The 20317-nt window shown below is 45.8% G+C and overlaps 1 protein-coding gene across 1 annotated transcript in view; it reads right to left on the reverse strand.

The window, feature by feature from the left end:
- Nucleotides 1-280: 280 nt before the first annotated feature.
- LOC8041691 (gamma-interferon-inducible lysosomal thiol reductase) overlaps nt 281-20317 on the reverse strand; it is a 57893-nt gene continuing 37856 nt past the window's right edge. The window contains exons 2-7 of the mRNA XM_029971375.4: nt 14875-15030; nt 10842-10922; nt 10638-10733; nt 7727-7879; nt 6165-6251; nt 281-1985 (exon numbers count right to left, since the gene is read on the reverse strand). Coding sequence (XP_029827235.2) covers nt 1923-1985; nt 6165-6251; nt 7727-7879; nt 10638-10733; nt 10842-10922; nt 14875-15030 — 636 coding nt within the window. The 3' untranslated portion in view covers nt 281-1922. The remainder of the gene's footprint in view (nt 1986-6164; nt 6252-7726; nt 7880-10637; nt 10734-10841; nt 10923-14874; nt 15031-20317) is intronic.

The following is a 20317-nucleotide window of genomic DNA, read 5'->3' on the forward strand; positions in this document are numbered from 1 at the left end:
AGCGGAGAAATGAGGCTCGTTTTTTTCCCGTATAGCAGCCGTCATTCGTCTCCGCGTATTTGTGGGCTCTGTAGGATGCCATTTTCTCGTTAAAAATTTCGGAAGGTTAAGTTTGGTACTTTGGCATCGTCTCCCAACTGCTCGCATATACGTTTGAGAGAAAAAAAAGACCAGAATTCGGTGATGCATAGTTTAGTTTTGCAGTGAGAAAAATTAGTTTATTTGCTTTCAAGCAACAAAAAGCGTCCCCTGCAGACCTAAAATAAAGCACGCATGACGCTTTTTTTTTCCTCGTAAAAAACATTTATTTGTTCCTATACCGCATATTTTTGATTATTTGATCGGCCAGTGTTTACCGTCGCCTTGCATGTTGAAAATTTGTTAACAATGACCAAAAACGTTTCACAAAAAACAACAACAACAAAAACACAAACGTGCACAAAATAAGCGGACTGAGTATTTACACACTTTGATCACATGGAAGACACACAACTGCCGAAATAAAAATAAAGGTCAGAGTTGTAACTAAAGCCACAGAAAAGCGAAATGGTCCACAAGAGGCAAAATGTAAAAAGAAAACTTGCATACTAAAAAGACTGACTCTTTTCATGCATTCAATCTGTAGAATCAGTTAGAAAACCTAAGGTGTGTGCGTTACTCATATGATTGGAATGTCTGCCCCAATGCATACTTTTGCACGGGATGTGATGTGGTCCATCGGTCATGCAACTAACTTTGCCGCGAGGAGCACAACAACAATTAAGAGTCTGTATACATGATCAATGCCTGCTTGAACGCAATGCCTTAGTGCTGACTCGTGACATGAGGTAGGCAAAAATCATCGCATCACGGCCACTTGATCAGTTTAGCCTGCAGCACATCCTAGACACAGTGATTGGCTCAACGGTACCGATAAAAACGCTACGTCACTGCGGCCCTCAGCCATTGGCCACTTTCTCATTTCACCTGCCTCATAACGTGACATCTTAATCGCTGACGACTTTACAATAACATGACGCAGCACTCCCCCCCAATCTCATTATCGGTGAACAGCCTGTCAGAGTCCCGCGTGATCTAGTAAGAACAAGGAACCAATGAGCGAACACCGACGTCACAATTAATCTCTTCTGGATAAAAGCGCAGCCTAGCGGTGGGCTGACTGTGAGACAGGCATGTAGCCAGGATTTTGTTTCCAGGGGGGGGGGGGGGAGCGATCATGACAAGCTGCTGCATGAGGAGAAAGGGGAGAGGAGGCCCCAGCAAAATGGAAGATTTCGGGGGAATGGGCCTCCCTCCCCCCCCCCCCCCCCCTCCCCCTGGCTACGTGCCTGCTTTGAGATACCCCTCTCCAAGCCGATTGAGTCAGTCAGTATGGAGATCAGCCGACGCCAGTGTCGTCTGCTATATTAGCAGCATTCGTTCCCACCAAAATACGTGCGTGCCTTTGCCGCTAGGTGGCGCAAGCTGCCGCTAATTAGACTAACTCAGACGTCTGCATTCGTTCATTCATCCAGCGCATACCTTTTTTGAAAATGTGCACTTGCACCGCCTTGTTTTTGTCAAGTCGTTAGTGATTGCAGGGCCCATGCGTCCAAAGAGGCGTTGACGATACCCGCTTGCATTCCGTCGCCGCGCATCGCGAGGCAGGCCTACAACAGTCAACAATATTCCCCGCACTTGCTGCGTGACAACACAGTTCCCGTTTAAACGAGTCCGAGCAACAGTGTCCGAAATCAGGCAAACCTTTACGAGGTACAATATTGCTTGAAGAGTGGTAACGCAAAAAAAAAAAAAAGCGTTATCACTTGGGCGTAACGCGACCACGTAGCAATTTAGAGGAAGTCCTCATTTGAACCTCGATGACTGACAACAACATGTTGAATTAGGGCTTGGATGGATCCGAAGGCGCCGGGCAGGGAGCCTTATGCCGGAAGGACCTGTCTGCACGCCTCCGGGATATCCTGGGTTTGCGGGTTGCCGGTTGCCTGTGAAAATAATTGCGGTTGTGGGGATATTTAGACAGCGTGTAGTTGGTCAGCCATTTCAAAGATGCGACGAGTCACTCGTTGTAGATGAGAACTTTAGCCAGTGCAGTACAACCGTTAGCATGGGGTCTTTAACGTGCACCACGCAGTAGTGGTACACGACCGCACGCCGGTATGATGCTCATCCAGATCGAAACGGGCAGGGGTGGGGATTGAGCCCAGGATCCCTGGGTTCTACAGCGCGGCTACACCTTGAGACGCGGCTCCCGAACGTCATCTATCAATGCGTGCGCCGAACACGCCCCCCCGCTCGACTCGGTCGTAAATGTGCAGTTGCACTCAATTACGTTTGAGGAGGGCTAGCTTTTCAAATAGCTTGCCAGTCAGCCGTTGCCGATGTAGGTAAAGCGTCACGTCGGTGAACGAGATTAAAAGGATGCTGAACCAAATTTGTAAGCGTCCATAATAAGTGGCGCACTATCTTTCCACGACGCACCAGCCGCCAGTGTGCGCAAGTACACGCGATGAAATTGACCTCAGCATCCAGCGTTCACACTTGATAGGGCACTGAAATGTGTGGGGTCCGGGGGAAAAAGGGAATAAAAACAGGCTTTTCATCTCCACAGATGGGGTCTGGCGATAAAAGGTAGGCGATTAATTGGTCTAACAAGCACGTATAGCTTCCGTTTGTGGAGATGAAAAGCCTTTCTTTCTTCTCCTCAATACGGACGTCAATTTCGTTGCGTGTGCTCTCGCACACCAGCGGTTGCTGGGTCGTGGAAAGATTGTGCGCCACTTATTATGAACTCTTAAATATTTGGTTCAGCATCCCTTTACGCTTCCACGGGTGCCGACGAACGCAGGTTCGCGTAATAAAATGAACGAAGACCGCCTTCACACTGGGAAAGTTTTGAGGCAGGCATTTCTTTAGTCTACATAATTATAGAAAGGCCTCGGCGCGGAGGTTGGTAATGGGTATAAACTTCGTTCACGGGGTTTGCACTGCAAATGCAAAAGGCAAATCCTCCGTTAAAAAGAAGAGGAAAAAATTTACTATACTTTGTTTTATATCAAGTCCACACGCAGTTGACGCTATGCAGCATCGAAAGCGCAAGTCACTTGGCCTTTTCTGATTGGTTCAGTGACGATATAACACGCAGATACGAACACCTTGATGCTTTTGACGCCCTCTGATTGGCCCTATGAGCTCGTAGCGTCGGCTGCGTCTAGACTTGAGCTAAAACTCAGTATAACCGTGAGATGCGCGGCCTGCAATTGAACACGGGCGTTCTCGAAGCCGAAATAATTTTTAGCGTAGGATTGGCATTTTGCTTTTAACGAGCTGTGAGAACCAAGAGAGCCTTCACTATAGGTTGGACTTTCCGTCCAGAATGAAGCGCAGTTCTTTAGACATCTTCACACCTTTGAAGCAAAATCGCACGAGCCTCTAATGCATCTTACTTAGGTCGACCCAAATTACCCCAACTGGGGCTCTCATCTGGGCACTTGGCAAAAAGTCGGCGAGGAATTCGAACGCCGTGATTAGCCGGTTTAAGGTCAAGTGAGGCGCCGGCCAATCACAGCCGCCGGGTTTCTCGCATGGACTTTGTTGCCAAGTGTCCAGGTAAGCATCCTCTAGTTCAATCCGGGCGCCTTTTCCCTGTAGTCATATCAAGACGTCGCCTCGGAATGAACTGGCGTTCTTTTGTCCGATGATCTGAAGGCAGAATTTTCCCCACCATCAAAATAAATGGGACAGGGAGCGCAATGTACTCTTGCAAAGGTCGCGCCCACAGCGGCTTTAACGCTTGGAATCTATGGAATTGTCTGCCGACTGATGCACCCCGGAAAACATACGTTATCATTGCAAAATAGGGAAGTGAGTCACCAACCTCGGGGACATTACTGCCTCACATTACTGATTTCTCAAACCTCGTAACGAAATGAACTGGCTCGTGATCGAATCGCGATACAAGAAATACTCAGATGTATTCCAACACAAATACCGATTGAAAATTTGTATCGCGATATAGAAACATAAATACTACAAAAAATATTTAAAAAATACCAACGCGATACGTTTGTATCGCGATACTGCCTCGTTCTCGCGCTATCCATCAGGCAGACCTGGAACACTTCCATCCAACCAGGATACAACTCTTGACTGGAAGTCTGGAGGGTATGAACAAAGATCAAATCTACGCAATATTTATGAGATCTAGTCGCTTATAACATTGTGTTGCTATTGTGTATTTTGTTGCTTTCTTTGAACTTCAGTTTTCCACATATGCTTGTGCAATAATAGGCCCCAGGTTGGGACCGCGAGCCTCCGTGGTATGGGCATCACTGCCTTTTGTGACCCTGTGTGCCTGGATCGAAAACTCCGAAGTGCGAAGAAAGTATTATTATTAGTATTAGTATTATTAATTAGGCGGTCGCTCGTTTGTTCTAAGTGTGTGGCGCTCTGCACAATTTCGTGCAGCCTAAAAACCAGGTAAAAGGAAGCGGCTTCTTTTTGCGGGTCATTCAAAGGCTGCCCTTCAGGCACACCGCGTCTTCCACACAGCTGAAGAACAATGAGAGAGAAGCGATAAAACAACCATAAAATGGCATAGGAAAGTTCCTTTTATGAAAGAAAAAATATCGAAGTTGAAAGTATATTTAGGTGCGCTGCTTCTCTTTTTACTAGAGTTCAAGCGAAAAGGGGATAAATGGGGGGAGGGGGGGGGGGGGGGGGGGGGGCTGGGCTGTTTCAAGAATATCTTTTGCCAACCACAGGCGCGCACATAATAAACAAAGTGCATCGTTCACTTCTGTCAGGCTGCTATAGTCGCTGGCAACGTGAGAATGGCGGGATTTGATACAGTTTTCCTGCCTCCAGCCCGAGCTTCCACCTTCGACAACGCTTCAATGTCTGGTGCACCTCAAGCGCGCGCACGCAGTCAAAGCACGGTGGAAGGCATGGAGTGCGTGCTAAAGGCCGGCCGGCCGTTCCAAATACACGCCCCTCCGTTTTCACATTCTGTAAGAGACATATGGACCTGCACGCTGTTTACAAACAGGTTCGCGTTTTTGCCCACAGTCCACGAGGGGGCGCTGCGTGTGACAGCAGGAACCAGACCCGCGTCAAGCGATACGTGTTGCGCATGCGCCGAGTCGACAGCAGCGCCACCGCAGCTGCATGACGTCAGAACCGCGTTTTAATGTATATACCTTTTCTTTATTTTTTTTTTACTGTGCACGTGAAAAAAGAAGACGAGCGTGCTCTTGGCGTCGGTATACCCTATCGGCATAATGCCTATCTCTGCGCGTTGTAGGTACGAAATCGTCAAAAACTGCACGAACTGTACACGCACGTCCGTTTCTCCCCTCCGCGCCTCGCAAACTATACAAACACAAAAGAGCAGTAGCCGCTGCCCCGGAGCGCGCGCGCTGCCGTCCCTACGAGCTTTTGCATCAATATCGGTACAGCCGCAAGATCTGCACAAACTGCGTTGAGAAAAAAACAAAAAACTCTGCCCCCCAAAAAAAACAAATCCCCGCCCACATGCAGTTGAGGGCTGCTGTGCCAATGGCCCTCCTTCCGGTAAACTATTAGTCGGTGGCAGGAATTTAAAAAAAACCGTCGATCTGACAATTCTACAGATTAAGTGATGTTGTGGATATCGACGATTTTCATCGCGTGTTTTTGAACCTATAATACTTTCACGGCTTCTTTAGACCGCTGCAGGCGCTGTAAATATCCGATTCGCTCGAGAAGGCTCGTGAGCGAACCTGCACCACAGCTTTTGTTCTAGCCACTGGGTGCCGTCGATTTCAGCAGAATTAGCCAATAGAGCCGCGTGTTTCGCGGTGTCCCATTTAGTGACACCAGTAGAATAGCGCGTTTCAACTAAGTAGGGCACTTTTATCCGGGAATTTCGGGGCGAAACATTCCCCGGGATCCTTCTTCGAAACGGACAATAGTAACGAAGAAATTACGATCGTGTACAGTAATCTGAATCCCGTAAGCTTTCCAAACAAACTCCTCGAGATAACCCCAAAACCTCAATATCGAAGTTTAGTTTTACAAGCCCTTTACTATACCGTCCCGAGAACGGTCCAACAAGCAAAGCACTCAACCGGCCCAGAACGCCTATTTTTGCTTCGGCGCTACACGCTACAATTGACTGCACTTACATCCGGGCAGGTTGTCTTGGCCATTCGGTCGTATTCTTCGCAGAGAGTTTTCTTGAACTCCGTGAAGGCGGAGAACATCTTGTCTTTCTGAAAGTGGGAGAATAAAAATGCACAACGTAAATACTATAATCTTTTTTTTGGAAGTGATAATGTCATGTACATTGCAGCGCAAGTTATTTTTCTCGTTTCAGAATTGACAAAAAAAAAAAAAAACTTGTCAAGTTAACAGACTAATATACAAGCACCTATACCCCCCCCCCCCCCCCCCCCCCCAATACACCCTTTAAAAACAAGCGAACGTCTGGCCACACCGGGTGTGGGCAGTGCGCGCGCGGAGAAACCAACATCACGTGATATTGCCGCGCGCGCAGCTTGCCAAGTCGGCAGCGCGCGGCAATATGAAGCATCTGCGCATGCGTAGTGCCGACAGCAGCACCACCGCAGTGGCCCGGTGACTATATACCGGAAGTGAAGCCGGGGGAGACTTCCGGTTTGCAGGGACACTCCCCCAACGGCGTCGTACTTACTTGCAGTTGACGAGAAAAACAATTTTGATAGTGCCAATCATGAATGGTGCAAAAGGTATGTTACACGCTCAGCAGCGAGGCCACCACAACACAGTGTTGGTGGCAACGGGTTACAGGTAACGGCGTTACGGGTAAAGCGTTGCTTTTTTTCAGTAACGTAGTAACCTACTCGTTACGTTTACAAAACCGTAACGAAGGACGCACTTACGTAACTTATTTTGAGTGACGGGTTACACAATTTGTAACCCGTTACATCTTCCCAAGACTTGACAAATCTGAACTTGCATTTTTTTCGTTCTTTTAAGCGTCAAGTTGTATGAATTCTTGCACTCCATGCCACATACCTCCAAAATCATAACCGTAAAAAAAGTTAACAGTTAAGGCTTGAAATACGGCGCTTATGCGTACCTGTAACCTCAAAACAGTAGCATGTTTTAACTCATAAATAAAAGTTTTGTGAATTACTTTTTAGTGGTAACCGTAACGGAAGCACGTTCCTTTTATTTTACTGTAGCGTAGGTTAGTAACGCAATTCTTTGATTTGCAAGTAACGAGTAATGCATTTAATTACTTTTTTTTTCGGTAACGCCTACAACACTGTTACAATGACAGCTAATGTGACGCCAGTGCAAGCCATGTATAGACTTGAGTTTACCCTCGTCACCCACCACGTAGCTGACAAATCCGGCATGCGGGGTGAAATAAAGCACAACGTTGCAGCTGGAACAAGCAAACAAATCTAGAAAAGGCAAAATAAGAGTTATAGACATTCTCGATTAAAACATGAGCTCCTCCCAGTAATGTGGAGAGAGCAAAACAATGTTTTTTCCGCAAACCGGAAGCTCCGCGATTAAAGATGGCGGCGCCCGCGTGGAAAAGGGTCCATGGTAATTGCCCACCGCTTGTTAACGACACGAAAGATCATGACTAACTCATTTTGCAACATTAGGCTTATGATATCGAAGAAAGTGGATTCAGATATTTGTTTTAGTACAGACTGTCACCTTGTTGTCCTAAGCAGTCGGCGAAACTCACCGAGTTCATGCGAATCCAGGGAACGAAGTCGAGGCGCTTCTTGGCGTTCACGCTCTCGGTCCACTCGGCGTACTTGACCATGAGGTCGTTGCCCTCCTTGTCGGTGTTGCACTTGGCTAGAACCTCCAGGTCAAAGCCTGACTTGAGGGCGCACTGTGGCACAGAAGGGAAAAAGAATTCAACGCTATACTCTTTATAGTCTTTTATAAGCTATATACTATACTTCGTTTCATGCTACGTCCTGTTGGACAAGTGTTTATTTCACCAATTTTTACGATAGATGAGCTGCATAACAAAAGATGGCGACACTTACGACGGTTTGTAATTTGGATAAGTATGCGTAAAATCCCGCACGAACGCCTTCACCCGAAAAATCGCCCATCCCGTTTTTCTGTCTAAAAGTAGCTACAAAATAGAAAAATTCGAAACAACGCCCCCCCCCCCCCCCCCCCCGCCCCCCCATTCCCGTCGGACATCACGATACGTACGACGGGAATCGGATCAACCGCACGATCTGCGGTACCGCTACGTGTGACAGGCGAGTTTGTAGCAGGTTCCCGCGGTTTTTGTCCGCGATCTGCGCGCGCGAACACGCGAGTTGTTCCCGCGTGTTTATTGCATCGTGAAGTGCGAATCTCCTGCGCCCGCGACTTGCGGTATCCGTTCCCGTGACATGCCAGCTCGTCGCGGGTTCCCGCGTTTTTTGTCCGCGATATGCGCGCGCGATATCGGTTCCCGTGACACGCAAGTTTGTAGCGGATTCCCGCGCGTTTCTTGCACCGCGAAACACAAATATGCTTGCTTCCGCAATCTGCGATATCCTTCCCCGTAACACGTAGCAATTCGTAGCGAATTCCCGCGTGTTTATCGAACCGCGAAACGCGAATTTGCCCGTGTACACAATCTGGGGCATCAGTTCCCGTGTCACGAGGCTTGTAGCGGGTGCCTTTGTGGTTACCACTAATTTTTAATGGGAATGCGTTAACTGGTACCATCCAGCGAAGCCGGCGCCGTCTGTTGGCTGAGCGAAACGGCACTTAAAGTCCCACTGGCTGCGACGCGGAAGCCCGCGGGGCCGCTCGAGACCGAAACAGACGCGCCTCAGAAATAAAACACAAAGAAAAGCACAGCAACGCAGATGCATCGTCCCCGAAGCCGTGGAGCCGGCGGTGCGCCGCGCCTCTGTAGTGGAGGAGAGTAATGCCACCGCCGGAACGCCATTTGAAAAAGGAGGGCGTGGCGCGCTGCTCGTAGAAATGCGCTACGTGTAGGAATGCTTTCGCATTCCTACACGTAAGCAGTGTCTCTGTCGAATTTTTTTATAAAGCATTGTTGTCTCATCTTCAAAGATAGCCCACCCGATATTTGTTCCCTAATTATCTTCTCGTTTCGGGTGGGCGTTCTTACGGGATTTTATGCTATATTTATGTCAACAATATTTACAATAGGTGAAATACATAATATATGGCGACACTTGCGACGTTTTGTAATAATGCATGACGATAGATGGCGACACTCGTCAGTCTCACATTTCGATCGCAGCCGACGCTACGAGCTGATAGGACCAATCGGACAGCGCATACATATAATAATGTAAAGTGTACCATCATGGTGTTCGCATGCCCAATACCTTCGCTGAACTAATCATAAATAGAAAAAGCCCAACGACTTGCGTTTTCCCTCGGGGTATAGCTAGATCCACTAAAAAGGCTGCGCCCGGAGTGTACGCACTCCATTGGAACTCATTTTCTCGTGAACGCCGCCATTTTGGTGCTCAGTTCGAAAATGCGACTTCCTGTGCTCGGGCGATAACGTCTTGCTCTGTCGTGGACTGTGTTTAACATTTCTGGAGGATAGAAAAGCGTTTCCTGCACATTTCTTTTTCTTTCTACTGGCACCGGGTGTTGACTGCCCTTGTTGTATAACACCTGAGAACCAGGACGGGCACGGTGCTATTGTTCCGAACTGGGCTACGTTTTACTGAAGTCACTGGATAGGAGGGAACTTTACGTTTTACTACAGCGTGACAGGTGATTACACGTATAAGCCGTTGATTTGTGGTTGAGCTCTTTAATGCTATTTGCAGGTTTTAAGTAGATCCCATTTGTGTACGAACAAGAAGGCCGGAGGGCTGAAATTTCGACATCATCTAAAGAGGCAAACGCTGTGCGCAAACTGGACATGGAGCGCCGCACTTTTGTTCGGCTGAGACCAGTCTCCTGCCAAACGCAGTACACTCGTGTCTAACCAATACCTTCAAGAAGACAAAGGCGCCTGCGCACGACGTCGTTATTAGCAAACCCACGACCTGCCACCAAGCGGCAAACACGCCGAAGCTTGACACGAGAGTCGCCGCAAAGCCGCAGGCGCGTCCGTCTTGGCGCCACCGCGTTTCTATAGCGTCGCGCTCGTTGTGAGAACACTGCCGAGACGCGTCGGCAGCGACGCTGACGCAAGCTATAGGCGTCGCTACGTGGAGCGAGTTCGTCTGCAGCTTCTTGCGCAGGAGCTGCGGTGACGTCAGAACGACGCCGGGCTCCAATTGGCTTTGATCGAAAGGATAGTGGGTGAACCTCAATGCTATAAACGCCAAACCGTCTGCTCACTATTTTTTTTTTAATCAGCCAATAAGAGTTCGGCGTTGTGACATCATCGCAACGCCTGTGCAAAAAAGCGGACGAACCTGCGCTCTGCATAGTGATGGCGTTTCGGGCTTCTAGGCGACATTGGTCTAACCCGTGCCTATGCCGTTTGCCTCTTTAGATGACCTTTGAAATTAAGACCTCCGCGGGTTTGTTTGAAACCTAGGATTTGGTGGAATCCCCCGGCTTGCACAACTTAAGTAAAAGAAAAAAATATAGGTTTAAAATGCTAAAAAGATATATAGAGATGAGAGGTGAACAACTCTTACCCTCCTGTAAGCGCTGTTCGGAGAGCTTGATTCGAACATGCAAGCAATGAACGGAAGGTGGACACTGGGGTCAGGATGATACTGGATTGCACACGCCTGGAAAGAAAAAAAAAAAAAGCAAAAAAAAAATAAAATATATATATATATATATATATAAATAACGAGTCGAGCAATTATTTCGCCGATCCGCGCGGTGTCTTATACCTGGTAGAGGTTTCCTTTGCATTCCTCGTCTCCGTGTTGACAGTCGAAGGTGTACCATTTTGTACTCGGCACCTGTCGCCTCTGTAGAAAAATATATTCACAAGAGGTGTTAAAAGCGCAAGCACAAAAGCCCAAATTGAACTCGCTATACGTACGTGTACGTTTCTTCTTTTTTTTTTTTTCGCTATACCAAGTACGTTTTAGCAATGGCTTTCAAGAATAACAAGGCGGTAAGTTGGGCTAGTTGGTTTAACATAGTCAAACGTTGAATTAGCGCAAAAAATTGAACAAAGGACAAGTGAAAGAAGTGCACGGACAAAGCGCTGACTGTCAACTAAAGTTTAATTTTCAGGCGGACCAGAAAAATAAACACAGAGCATAGAAAAGAACCAATAAAGACACAAAAAAATTTACAACCCAACCGACAAGATTTCTACCACGTCATCACCCTCACACATACCTGCCATTCTCCCATTCAAGAATCCCTAAAAATAGGGTGCTTGAGGGGTGAAAAAAACACAAACCATTATAGATCAATTTCTTCTTTATCGATATTTTCTAAAATTATTGGAACTATTATAAAGAATAAGCTGGAACGACTTCTTCAATAATCACAAAGTCACAAAGTCTTCTAGATTAGACTTCCAAAAACACAAGCCTACGAAGCAAGCTGTTCTAGACGTCAAAGAACAAATAATTGCGAACACTGAGAGTAAATTATATACTCTTGTTTTTTGTTTTTGTTTTTTTTACTTAAAAAAACGCATTCGATACTGTGCAACACGAAATATTATTACGGAAACTTGATAAATACGGCATACGCGGAATAACACAAAAATTAGTACAAATTTATTTGACCGACCGATATCAGTATGTAACTATCAATAAAATATCTTCTTCGTACCTAAAGATACAGCATAGTGCATGGTGTAAGCAACTGCTCGCTTTCTTATATATAGATTGTTATCATTTATATTCACTGTTTTTGTGCAAAAAGAGTTATTGTATTCTAAATTTTTCTTTCTCATTTTAGCAACATGTATTCGAAAAAAATTTGACAAATGCCCCTAGAATAAACTTGCACATAACTCTTGTGTTTTAGACTATTGGACTATTCCATAAAAATGTATCAAATTTTAAGTTTTTAGTGTGTCTAGGTGGTTGATTATTGATTTTGAACTATTTAGGTTGTCATTTTTTGTGATTTGATTTGACTATTGAGCCTATTTGCAATTTCGGTATGGCGCGTTTTTGTATTTTTTTTTCCTTTTGAGACTTTTACCTATATGATGACCGCTGCATATAAGAGGGGGCCAAGGCCTTGTCAGGCACTCGCGCATTTTGCATTAGGCCCCCCGCTACAAAACAAGTAGCCGAAAATACACACAAAAAATTATGTAAAGAAATTGTGAACAAGAATCGAAAACAAAAACAAAAACAGACTACTTAGCTAAATAAGTAGTTAAATTTACTAATTAACCTTTTAATTAATGAAAATAAACGCACGGTTCCAATGAGAAACTTGCTAAGCGTTAAGGCCCGTTCACACTCTTGCGACTGAGTACGACTGAGAGAGACGAGATCTCTTACAACTTCTTAAATGTTTTTAGAATGAGGGAACATACTGACATTGTGGCGCCATCTATGCGGTGACCCTGGAACTGCATTTCACAAGAGCAAAGGTTTTGCGGGATTTTCGAGGTCAAATGTGCGTAATACCCATAGAAAGGCTCGTTTATAACATTGTCAAAAGTTTTTGGAGCCAAGAAAGAAAGGATAATTCTCGAGAAATAAAAAAAATATGCCGGACCGCCGAGTTTACACTGCTTCCCAATAGATGGCGCCAGTGTGTTTTCTGGTTTAACAAGTTTTAAGGAACCCAGGTTTAAGAGGTCGCAAGAGTGTGAACGGGCCTTTATCGAAAACCATGAAATCCAGTCACTTTAGAAATATATACAGAAAGGGGTTAGTATGGCGCACGTGACGAGCAACACACGTGCGCCATACTAACCCCTCCTTCCCTCCCCTTTCCCCTCCCCCCTTCCCCCCTTTCTGCGAGAGAGGCGACGAGGTGGTGGCTTCACGCCTCGAACACCAGGGAGCAGAACCTGCAGGACAACTGGTGCAAAAACGCGCTTCGATAAAAAAAAATAAATAAATAAATAAAAGAAAAACGAAAATCTAGATAACGCAACCAAATTTAGCGTTTTTGCCTTCTTGCGGAACGCCGTAAATATTTTCTAAATTTATATCTCTTCAAAAAGAGTTGATTTAGTGGTTTTCGAAGGTGCTTAGCGACGTTTTCGTTTCAGCAATATCTTTACCTTCAGTAAATACAAAGTTGATTCGTAAATTTTAGTCAAGTATCTAGATAATTAGATTGTCTTTTGCAATTATCGGTGTTCCACGTGGCTGGCTGTTTGTTCCCGGAAAGAATTCCTGTTTCTCCTCAACCACTTTATTTTTTCAGTATTTTTGAAAGCCTTCGCAAAAACACCCGGTTGTAAGCAGCTGCCAAGGGCGGCAAAATTTTTGAAGCGGCCAATTTATGGCCGCTCCAAAATTAATCGGCTTAAAAAAAAAATTGGAAATTTTTTTACAAACTTTAAAATTTTAACTACAAACTTAGCTATCCCCCCCCCCCCCCCCCCCCTGCTCCCCATGGCCACTGACCATGGGGAGCGGGGGCGCTACAATTTTAAAAGGGCGGCAAAATACAAAGTCCGCCTCTGCGGTATCTGCAAAATGAACGGGAGTTGAGGGTCCTGCATCTGCGTCTAAACAAAAGATGGATCTCCAAACATTTCCCAAACTCTGTCAGCTACGAAACACACTCGCCGACGACTTTTTTTTTTTTTTTTTTTTTTTATGACATCTTTTTAAGTGGCGCAACCTTGAGATCCAAGTAAAAAGCTAAATGTGAATGATGAGCAGTATACTCTCTCAGGCGGTTCAAAACAAGATACCGCTTCGCCGTTCATAGCGTGTCATTGTCGTCTCCGTTAGAGAGAATCACAGAATACTCGTCAACGTTTTCACAAGTACGTATTCGTCAGCATAAAAATTTTTCTAGAAATTGTTGCGATCGTTGAAAAGCGAAAGAATTAATGATGTTCCAATATTATCCGATGAACTATAATGTCACTGGCAACTTTAGACACTCAAGGTGCGATCTCAAGTTAGACGTACACACCGAAATGATACAAAAGACAAAGAAAAGTCGAAGGAGAGAAGAAAGCTGCCAAAGGAAACTGCGAACACCCTGAAATAATAATACTAAAAACGGAAAGATACAAAATAAAAATAAAGAGAACGTAATGTACGTTTCTACTTCAAGGCTCCTTCTTTACTTCTAACTGCAATCATTTCTTTCTTTACACATCCTCACCGCCTTTATTTTATTTTCCTTCACTCCCTTTCTTTTTCCTCACAATTCTCCTCACGACCTCCTTTTTTTTTTTTTTTTAGTAAACGTTGTTAGTTAAAGCGAGCTTGTCCTGTCGCCTTGAACTCGCCGTTGTCCTTCGCGCTAGTTGGGCTTTCTTTTGAACGATCTCCGTAGGTCAAAGACTCGCGAGACATGGGACGAATAAACGCGAACGATTCGTACAAGACTTACGACATCCATCATAATCAAAGTGATAAACCGGAATAAAAATCCTTACCCACTGCATGTCGGAGAAGGAGAGGACAGTGTATTGTAAGGCAACGGGAATCACCCAGCGATCTACGACTATGTTGCATCTATACCCGTTTTCACCTCAAGAACCGAAGTAAAAAAAGTCCGGCTCCTCGCGGAGCATTACCAATTTCCCCTTTTACGAGGAGAATTAATATATATGTAGGTGCATTTTAGATTAGATATATGTTATCTAATCAAGACGTATACGTTTCAAACGCCAAAAGGATCGCTTCCTCCTTCGACAACCGAATCTTGTAAGAACTACTTCGTCCGGCGTATGAACAATGCGCAAAACGTCCTTTTTTCTTGAGGTGAAAACGAGTATAGTAGGCATCTTCCAGCGGCACGTACCGACGCCTTCCCGTATGGAATGAGCTGCAGCTCCATGATGTTGGAGAGTTCGCTGTACGTGGAGTTGAGCTGTTCGAGTACGAAGCGCTTGCTGTCCGGGCAGTACGATTCGTAGAACACCTCGACGTTCACTTTGGCCCCAGGTTCCTCGCATGCCTGCAAAGAAAGAAAAAAAAAAATTATTGTCCGCCTTTTTACTTGAATCTCTCTTTACTCGAATAGTTCATTCACACACGCACCATAATAGACTCCTTTAGGAATGCTGTCAAGCAACAATGGCGGCCGCCTCACACTTTGATCGCTTCCTGCGCGTAGCGTATGATTGGTTCTGAATTCGCGCCGAGCGCTAACGCAGCGCTCGTGTCGAATAGACGTGCACCCGAGTACGTGGGGATGCTGCGAACCCGCCGAAGGTCGAGTTCTACCAGGTTCGACTTTTTCGAACTTTCACCTCGAAGTTCGGCGAAGGTTCGAATGAAGTTCGACCTTTTCAATTTAAAATTCGAACTTTGTGTAGGAATATTTCGTAAAGTTCGAAGAGTCGCGGAACCAGGCGAACCTCAGTTTCGAGAAAAGTTCGCGATATAGTATGTTGAGATTTGGTCCATTCCAAGCTTAGCTAGGCTCAGACAATCTCCGTTACACTGGTTTTGCACCACGTACTTTATGACAGAGGCTAAGCATTGCTGTTCAGGCGGCAGATAGATAGGTGGAAATCTTCAAGTATCCCATGTCAAGTAAGTCATGCATAGCGGAAACTTTATCGGCAAAAAGACACTCACTATTCGTAAGAGCGCGGGCATGTTATGCAATCGTCCACGAGCGCGACATCAATGCGTACAGGCGGTGTTTACAAAAACCATCGCATCATTTGAAACATGCACGTATGGAATAATTGGAAACAATGCGCTCTAGAGTAAAAATGGCACAAAGGGGCCTGTCACTCCACATCAAGCTCTGGTGAACGGCACGGATGAAAAATAATTGGAAGCTTCCGATTCACCAATCTGAACTCATTTGCCGAGGAGGCAGACAGTTTCTGGGGAGACACCATCAATGGTGATCGGTGCCAAGAACTATGGCGCCTGACGGAGTGACTACGTATGATGATACATCATGCGTGTGCATACTGCCCTCGGCAGGTGATTAAAATTGCGCAATGTAAATGAAATATTTTCTTTGCAGCCATTACGAATCAGCATTTTTTAGGATATATCTATCAAACTTTTATTCCCATCACACTTTTGTTCGACCCATTATTTTCTTTAACATCTAGCCTCCTTCAAGCTGTGTATATCATCGTCGAGTTTTTATTCCTATCACCCTTAATCTTCATTAAATTACAAACTCGAAAGATTATCTTCTTCACACTGTCAACCTATATCGATCAAGTTGTTGTCAGAATCAACCTTTGTAACTTCATCAGCCTTTAGATTCACATTTCTATCAAATTATATCAGTCAATCGGTTTTCATCGTCATCTTTACAATCACTTGTATCTTTTTAATCGGAATCATCAACTTACATCGTCCGCAAACCTGTCTTTATTTACCTTTTATCATAATCAATATTTTATCTTCATAAACCTGCAGATTCACCAACTTCTACTCGTTCTCCTGCTTCCAACGATTTATTATCACGACTAACCTTTTATCTTCAGTAACCTAATAATCTTCATCGACATTTTACCACGATCCTCGTTTTCCCTTCAATAAGGAGGGAAGGGAGAATAGGGCTTGCTTTCGCGGACGCTTATGGATTCATACATTCCTCGACTTACCTTATCAACATATTTGCATCGACATTTGGTCGCTGTCAACCTTTGATCTTAAGTACCCTATATAATTTATCAAATCATCTTCGGTCGACCAAACTTTATCAATGAACAAAAGAGGGCAAACGAGGTGGTGTAAAATAAGTGTTTGCGCTGTCCTTGTCTTGCCTCAGTATCGGGGTTCTCTATAATTATCTTACCTCCCTCGTTATCACTATATTAACCTTTTATGTTCATACACTCATTAACTTACGTTAAAAAGTTAGGCTAGTTGGTTGCACATACTCCCGATTTGAAAACACAAGGGGCCAATACCAGCAACGAGGTGCATGTGTGTGCGAGGTGTGTGTGTGTGTTTTTTTTTTAATTCTGTAGCGATACGTGTAGCGATACGTTCATGTTGTCTTCATTAACAATTGTATAACAGTCTTCTTCCATTATGTACAGTCTCCGGCGATATGAAAGACCCACTGGGAGCGCGTGGCCGAGGCGGTGGCTGGCGGGGGCGCTGCGAGCGCTCCGGGCAGTTCCGTTCTGCTTCGAGGGGAGGACGCTCACTCGGGGCTCAGCTAAAGCGCGCGCTTATCAGTTTGTGCTGAGCCCCGAGTGAGCGTCCTCCCCTCGAAGCAGAATGGAATTGCCCGGAGCGCTCGTAGCGCCCCCGCCAGCCACTGGCTCGGCCACGCGCTCCCAGCGGGTCTTTCATATCGCCGGAGACTGTACATATGTATAGAGCTTAAATTTTTGATATGACTGTATATATATTGTTGATGCCTTTCCTGTAATAGCCTTCAAGTGAGTGCTGACAGTACTTTTAAATAAATAAATAAGTAAATAAAAAATTCTTAATCTATTAATCATCAAATTACATCCGCCGATCAACCAATCTTCATCAGCAATTTATCACTATTAACTTCTCCACCTTTATTAACCCTTACACCCATCAACACGCAGTCGTCCACCCATCTTCAGAGACTTGTCATCGCCAGAGTCCTCAATGACCTCGACTCGCAGACACCATCAACCCTCAATCACCTACATTCAGACGCGTTAACCCACACTCAGCAGCCATCTACCGCAGGCAACCCTCGACCTCTCCTGCCCACTGACACCGACTCCGTAACACACACACACAAACACACATCTTGACATCGACAGGCTCAAACTCAAAGTGAGACCACAAAGAGGGGGACGCGCGTGCAGGGAGCTGTGTCACCTCTCTCCCCCCTCAAGTTTCGACACGGTAGCCGCAGCAACAGTGGCATTGCGTCGCTGGCTACAGCTGTTCCACAAATGCATCCAGCCGAGAGCTGCCATCATTACAACATACTTTCTTCCGCCGCCATTGTGTGTCAGGGCCCCCCATTGTGACGGATCGTGTCCCCCCCCTTCCCGCGGGGCTACCACCGAGGCAGCATGAAGCGAGGCGCGTTCGAGCGAGACGCATGCACCGCACGTCCACAGAGACGTCGCCGCGGGTTGTTCGGGACGCTGCGAAGGGGGCGGGTGCCCAATAACCCCGAGAGAGAATCCAATCGCCTCGCCCGTAGCTGCTATTTATATGGCGAACGGAATCCGCGGGGACGACAACGTGAATTCTTTATTTGGATGACGTATGGACGATCGGGCTAATACTTTTGTTTCGGCCCAAGTCCAGATGCAGCCGACGCTAACGAGGTAATGGGTCGAAAAAAGCAGCGTCAAAAGCGCGTGTCATTAAGAATGTTTCCGTTTTATTGGTCCAGCGTCTGAACTCAAGTTGAAACAAAGTTTATAGTTGGATCATTCTCGAATTCACAAAAACAGCGCAACGACAAGGAGAGATTAAACGAGGACAGACAAACGGCGCTGACTTCCAACGTTAATAGTGCTGACGACGAGTATAAGTATAGTACATGTGTCACAGCAAAACGAGTTATGGGGGAAAAAAACATGCAGAAGATAAAGGTCACGTGCTTGTAAAGTCACTCGTGCGCAATAACCTTATCTGATAAAAAAAAGAGAACGCATCTTATTGAACAGCGAAGGGGCGCTGACACGCTTCGGCCCTTGTTGTCCGACCTCACGAGCCTCTATAATTACATAATTGTAGCACCTGCCGGCCATTGTAACGTCACGAAATGTTCACCCAGGGCGCTGAGATGTTCGGGTGAGCCTGGAGTTCTGGTTTCACAATCACTAAGGAACTTCGAGGGACGTGGTTAAAATAAATGGCATTTCCGAAAGGGCAAATCACTAGCTTTCAGAAACTAAGTATTTTTAATGCATTTATTTTTTTCTTTCTTTTTTTTAAAGAACAAGTCTTGAAAGGTGCGATCGGAGAAATCTATTTTTGCACGTACGAAACCTACCTTCAATAAAGCGTCTCCACGCCAAAGCGCCTTCGCCTTAGATCAGCGCGGTACCCCGCCATTTTCATGTTCTTTTTTTTTTTTTTTTTGAATTCAACTTTTGACAAGACGGATAGAGACTGTCAACAGGGTAGCATCCAATCCCCCAAAGAAAAGGTACAAAAGAAAACGCAAACTACCCAACGGGCTAAGAGAGCTTGAACGCAACACAATTCACTTTTCATATCTTCGCTTCCCATAAACATAGCCGAAAGCTGTTATCCCTTAGCTTTTTTTTTTCTTTTCTGCGCAAGTATTTACATTTTCGTGCTCCAGTTAAGTTTGATTGTTACTGCACGTACACACAGCCGGCGGCGAAAGAGCAAACTGAAACCCCGAATCTTCACAATACAACACATCTTCAAACAGCACGCCGCCGAAGTGAGACCATACAATACACCACGGAGGCGGCGGCGGACCCAGAACAGAAACGAGCATCGTCACGCGCACAGAGAGTCCCAACAAAAAGAACGGTTCGGCACAAAAGAATATAAGAAAGCCCTATTCTAAAAATAATATTATTAATAATAAATGAAAACAACGCCACCGTACCGTACCATAATAATAGAAGTTGAACTGCTGGCCACGGCAATGGACTCTATAATTATCGTTACTTGTTTAGGGGTGAGGGGTGGGCGTACACTCCTACATTGGAAGGAAGAAACCGGTGTGCCTAGATTCGAGAGTGTTTGCAACTGTCCCAATCGCGGTCACGTGGGTCATGGGCAGCGTTTGCAACGCGAGCTGCGAGGGGAAGACGAAAGCGTTCGTCGTCTGCAAGTGTCCCGCCCAGATGGATGTTACTGGCTATATACCCTCTGTAACGGGCGGTATCTTGCGTTACCTAGCCGAAGTCTAAAAAGACACCCGCTTTCCTCCCCGCCCCGCAACCGCGCATGCGCACAAGCAAGCAATCTGTCCAGAGAGGCGTCCGCCATTAAATTGCAAACGCTTCCCATGGATTGAGATGGAGACCCTCTGTACCCATCTAGGCTCTCTCTCTCTCTCTCTCTCTCTCTCTCTCTCTCTCTCTCTCTCGAGGAAACGATTCGAGGAGGACGCGGTTCTCGCATCTTGCGAGGGCGGGCTTCTTCGAGTTTGTTTCGTTCACGCTCGCAAGACTCGCCCGGGTTGTGTGTACACATATATATATGTATTCGGTCACGATCTCGTGACGGCACGTCACGTGGGCGACCTGCCCCCGTATTCCGTAATGCAACGCTGTGGATAGTGCTTCCTCATCTAGTATATACGGATACGTCAGACTTGTTGCTTTTTG

Source organism: Ixodes scapularis, unplaced genomic scaffold (genome assembly GCF_016920785.2).
Source record: "Ixodes scapularis isolate PalLabHiFi unplaced genomic scaffold, ASM1692078v2 PGA_scaffold12__126_contigs__length_90152505, whole genome shotgun sequence".
NCBI lineage: Eukaryota > Metazoa > Arthropoda > Arachnida > Ixodida > Ixodidae > Ixodes > Ixodes scapularis.